Here is a 5,542-nt window from a genome sequence, read left to right on the forward strand (position 1 = left end):
TTGGGGAGAACGAACAATTTTCCTATAAATAATCAAGAATTTCCCATGGTATGTGCTCCATCCCCAAATTGCTTGGTTCAAATTATATCTCTCTCTCTCTCTCTCACACATACACACACACCCTAATTCCTCCCAAAACACAACACCGTTCTTCAACACACACACACACACTGTGGTTAAGTGAGAATTTCTGGACATACCCAGAAATCCAAATTATTCTCTCAGATGTCTAGTGAGGACTGGGATCTCTTTGCCATTGTTCGCAGCGGCAAAGATGTCACATCTGTTGCTTCAAACACCAATAGATAAATTTCACCCAACACAGTCACAAATACCATATCCCCTCAAGAAACCACAACCCTTTTTCCAATTAGACAAGAAAATGACTCATCCTCTTTTTATGATATTGTGCAACCTAGAACCAATGGGATCCAAGAGCTACGCCAAGCGCTAATGAATTTCATTAACCCCACCACCACTACTACGACCACCACAATCTTTAACACTAACGGTAATGTCATTCTCAATCCTAACTCTACCTTATCTAACCTTACAGGAATCTATGGACAACAACAGATGCAGCAAGGCCTCCATCATCCGGTGGCTCTACCCACTCATGTTCCCCAAACAAGTCCTATTGCTCAGCCAAACATCCAACACGAAGTACCCCAAACCAATTATGTGGCTTCGTCAAAGACCAAAATCCAAGAACCCAAACCAAGGAAAATATTAATATTTTACATTTGAAAATCGATCATTAATCAATCTCATTACAAAAAAAAAACTGAAGTTTTTTACAACCTTAATGTCCCATGGCATTAATGAGAAGATACATTGTACATTTACTTTATCTAGGTTAACCGAACAGATGAAAACAGTTCGGCATGTGACCACTGACAAAATAACAGCTGACATGTGGGAATGGAGAAAATATGGACAAAAACCCATCAAAGGTTCTCCGTATCCAAGGAACACATACGTTATTGAAACTTTAACACATTTAAATATGAAGATGCAGCTAAGTAGTAATACTTGAGAAAGTTGTCATTTGTTTCAGGAGTTATTACAAATGCAACAACATGAAAAAATGTGACGCGAAAAAGCAAGTAGAACGAAGCAGAACGGACCCGAGCATGTTTATTGTGACATACATCGGAGATCATGATCATGAGAAACCGCTTCTTCGGAACATGCTTTGCAAAACCTCAAGGGTCAAGCCATTAACGACCCATTTACCTAACACCTCGCAAACCAAGGCACCCACCAACCCTGGGAGCGTTAGTTTATCGGGTATTCCTCCCATGCTGGTGTCAGATCTGCTAGAGAATGGTGACAAAACAGTTAACCATAGCGAACTTGAAGGCCCTGACATGGAAATAGAACCTAAATCAGTCTCCGATGATGATGATGACATTCTAATACCTATATCAGATCTGCTGGAGAATGGTGACAAAATGGTTAACCATGGAGAAGCCGAAGGCCCTAACTCGAAAATAGAAGCTAAATCAGTCTCCGACGATGGTGATGACACTCTAGTACCCATATCATATCTGCTGGAGGACGATGACAAAATGGTTAACCATGGAGAACCCGAAGGCCCTGACCTGGAAATAGGACCTAAATCACTCTCCGATGAGGATGATGACATACTAATACCTAACTTTGCTGCCATGTCAAACATCTTCGAAATGGGATATCAATCTTTTGATGGTGGAGTCACTCACATGGGCGAGTTAGATCCTAATTGCACGCGGTGGTTGATCTAAACCATTGGAAGTTTTGGATTTTTCTGCTTTTAGGGAGAGAGTCACCTTAGAGGGTAAAGTAATTCATCAAAGCCATTGGTTACGATGACTTACTTTTCTTTCTAAAGTGTGTCATTCACATTAGAGAAGTCAAATATATTCATCTTCTTAATTTCAATAGTTTATTTCTTAAATTATATAGTGTTGTTATTTTGGCAGAGTGTCCATCAAATTCCATATATTATGCCCAAGATGTCTAGGATTATAGAGTTATCCAAGTTCTTCCTATAAGTGTATTTTCAATTATTTATTTATGTATTATGAATACATAAATAAATTGTGTTTTCTTTAATTGTGTTTTTAATCTCTTTTTTTAGCAATGGATGTGATCAAGTTGTGATCACTAACAATGTTTCATCCTCGCTCTTCATTTCTAGAGTACAAAATCAAGATTTTCCTTTGAGCATTTCGCTACAAGCTCTTGAGTGGGCCATCAAACACTTGTTGGACAAGCAAATTATAGCACAAACCCCTAAATATTTTTTATTTTATTTTGTAGAAGCATGTCTTTTGTTTTAATCTGGAATATTTTTAATTATATTTAAGCCACACAAATTCATTTTCAACATTTTAATATGATTCTTTCAAAAAACAAATATTTTGAAGTCAACATGGTGATGGACGAGATTTTGGTGCCATGGGAGAGTGGTCGCCGAAATTTCAAAGAGAAAAGATATGGTGGAGATCTTGTTTTGATTGTTGCACCTATTTAGGAGGAAGATTGGGCTTTTAAAAGGAAAGATGGAGTTTTGCACAATAAAAGGAATTTATTTGTTTTAAAATTAAATGATTATTCATTTTTTTTATTTCAAAAGATGAAGCTTTAATTTTATTTTTCAAATATTAAGAGATGTTATTAGGATTTATTGTGATTGAGAGAAAGTTTTGCAAAACCCTAAACCTAGTACTGGTGGCCGCGGCTATATAAGGAGAAAAAGGGGAGAATTTTCTTTTCTTTTATAGTCAAGAGAGTTGAAATAGAAAGGCACACAAACCCTCTTCATTCACGTAAAAATTTTCATCAGAGAAAACAAGGGTTTCGTGAGAGAGAAAGAGAGAGAGAGAGTCGTGAGAGAGAGAGAGAGGGAGAGAGAGAGAGAGAGAGAGCAAGGCAAGGAAGAAGAAGAGGCTTGTGAGAAATCAAGGCAAGGAGAGGAGGCCGTGATCCATCTTCATCAATCATCTACTCTTCTTCTCAATCTCTAGCCAAGGTGAGGGCATCTTCGGTCCGGGTAGAGTCTAGGCTTGTTGATGCATGATTTGAGTTATATGCGTGTAAGGTGTGCTTGTGATGATGCTACGTTGCCTCTCTAACATGTGAAATCCTTGGATGATGATTAGAGCCTTCTCAAACATGTTATTAGGTTAATGATTCTGTTTTTGGTTCTTTAAAAGATTTGATGCCATGAAGTATATGATGTAAGATAAAGTTTTGATCGAGTAGTACAACTCTATGTTTTGATGATTACAAGTTAACATTTTAGTATGAACAATTATGGTACTCTAACGTGTTTTTCTGAGTGTGCTATTTACAGGCTCTGACCTCAATATTATCTCACACAAATCAGAAGCAGTGTGCTTAAAGAGTGACCCTAGCAACGCTTTCGCAATCTCTATGTTCACTCAGAACAGTAGAAAAGCTTCAGAAGATCTGAAGTCAAACAAGCTCTGATATGGACTCAGTCACTTGAAGTTCTGAAGATCCAGACGTTCTGACAACCCAGACACTCTGAAGGTTCAGATGTTCTGATGGTGTAGAAGACTCTGAAGATCCAGAAGCTGAAAAGTGGAGACTCTGAAGTCCAAAAGCAAGATGGCTCTGAAGACCAAGTACTTCACTCTGAGTTCAGAATCAGAGGATACAATGGTCAGAGGATCCATGTTTCCCTCTGACTCTGATCAACGAGCTTCACAAGTTCCAACCTGAAGCATTCCTATGATCAGAAGTCTACTAGGTTAAAGGTCAAGTCACTTTCCAAAGTACAAAAGCAAATGTACTATCCTGACGACCTACCTAACATTCTCAGCCACAACAGAAGCGTGAATTTCCAGAACTGCCCTCCAACGGTAGCATTCTCATGCAGCGTTCAAACCCTATTCCTTGGAGTATAAATAGAGGCTGAAGATTGAAAGATGCGGTTGGAAGAATCACACACGCGCAAGCTATATTCAAACCTTCTAAGCATTCTTTCATCTAGAATTCATTGTGTTTACTATTAGCTTTTCAGAAACAATTTCTTTGTAAACATTCTTTCTTAAAACTGTTGTTTAGTTACCTTTAGGAGATCAAGGTTGATCGGATCCTAAAGAAGACTAAGAGAGTGAATCTTAGTGTGAGCTAAGTCAGTGTATTGTTAGTCACTTGTAGGTTTCAAGTGCAGTTGTAACAAGTACCTGATTAGTGGATTGCCTTCATTCTAAGAAGGAAGAAATCACCTTAACAGGTGGACTGGATTAGCTTAAGTGATTCATCAAGGGAACCAGGATAAAATCCTTGTGTGCTTTTCTATCTCTTATCTTTAGCACTTTGTTCTCGAAAGATTTGTTAAAATCTTTAAGGTGGAAGTTTTATTCTGAAAACGTTATTCAAACCCCCCCTTTCAACCGTTTTTCATACCTTCAATTGGTATCAAAGCGCAAGTTCTGATTACCACACCTAACAGTGTTCAGTGATCCGGGCCGGTGTGAAAAACAAATGGCTACCACCAGTGAAACGCAAAAAGATGGTTACAATGCAAAGCCTCCCATGTTCGATGGTCAAAGATTCGAGTATTGGAAATACATAATAGAAAGTTTCTTTCTGGGATTCGATGCAGATCTCTGGGATATTATTGTGGATGGCTATGAGCGTCAAGTTGATGAAGAAGGCAAGAAAATCTCCAGATCAGAGATGACTGCTGAACAAAAGAAGCTTTACTCACAACATCACAAAGCTAGAGCTATTCTTCTGAGTGCCATTTCTTATGAAGAGTACCAGAAGATTACAGATCGTGAGTTTGCCAAGGGCATCTTTGAATCCCTGAAGATGTCCCATGAAGGAAACAAGAAAGTGAAAGAATCAAAGGCGTTGTCCTTGATCCAGAAGTATGAGTCCTTCATCATGGAGCCCAACGAGTCCATAGAGGACATGTTTTCCAGTATTCAGTTGCTGGTGAAGGTATGAAAAACAGTAGAAAGGGGGGGTTTGAATAACGTTTTCAAGTTAAAACTTCCACCTTAAAGATTTTAGCAAATCTTTCGAGAACTTAAGTGCTAAAGATAAGAGATAGAAAAGCACACAAGTATTTTTATCCTGGTTCACTTGATAAATCCCTCAAGCTAATCCAGTCCACCCGTTAAGGTGATTTCTTCCTTCTTAGAATGAAGGCAATCCACTAATCAGGTAATGTGTTACAACTGCACTTGAAACCTACAAGTGACTAACAATTACACTGACTTAGCTCTCACTAAGATTCACTCTCTTAGTCTTCTCTAGGATCCGATCAACCTTGATCTCCTAAAGGAACTAAACAAACTGTTTACAAAGAATGTTTACAAGAGATTTGCTTCTGAAAAGCTAATAGTAAACACAATGAATTTCAGATGAAAGAATGCTTGGAGGTTTTTGAATATAGCTTGTGCTTGTGTAAATTCTTCCAACCGCATCTTTCAAACTTCAGTCTCTATTTATACTCCAAGGATTAGGGTTTGAACGCTGCATGGAAATGCTACCGTTGGAGGGCAGTTCTGGAAATTCC

General features: G+C 38.4%; 1 protein-coding gene across 1 annotated transcript; it reads left to right on the plus strand.

Annotated features, from left to right (window-relative positions):
- The first annotated feature begins 868 nt into the window (after positions 1-868).
- On the plus strand, positions 869-1,766 carry LOC130712465 (probable WRKY transcription factor 27). Its single transcript, XM_057562297.1, has 2 exons — positions 869-960; positions 1,058-1,766. Exons 1-2 carry the CDS (start codon positions 869-871, stop codon positions 1,764-1,766), a joined length of 801 nt encoding a protein of 266 aa, XP_057418280.1.
- The last annotated feature ends 3,776 nt before the right edge of the window (positions 1,767-5,542 follow it).

The sequence above is a fragment of the Lotus japonicus genome, chromosome 4 (genome assembly GCF_012489685.1).
Source record: "Lotus japonicus ecotype B-129 chromosome 4, LjGifu_v1.2".
NCBI classification, from domain to species: Eukaryota; Viridiplantae; Streptophyta; class Magnoliopsida; order Fabales; family Fabaceae; genus Lotus; species Lotus japonicus.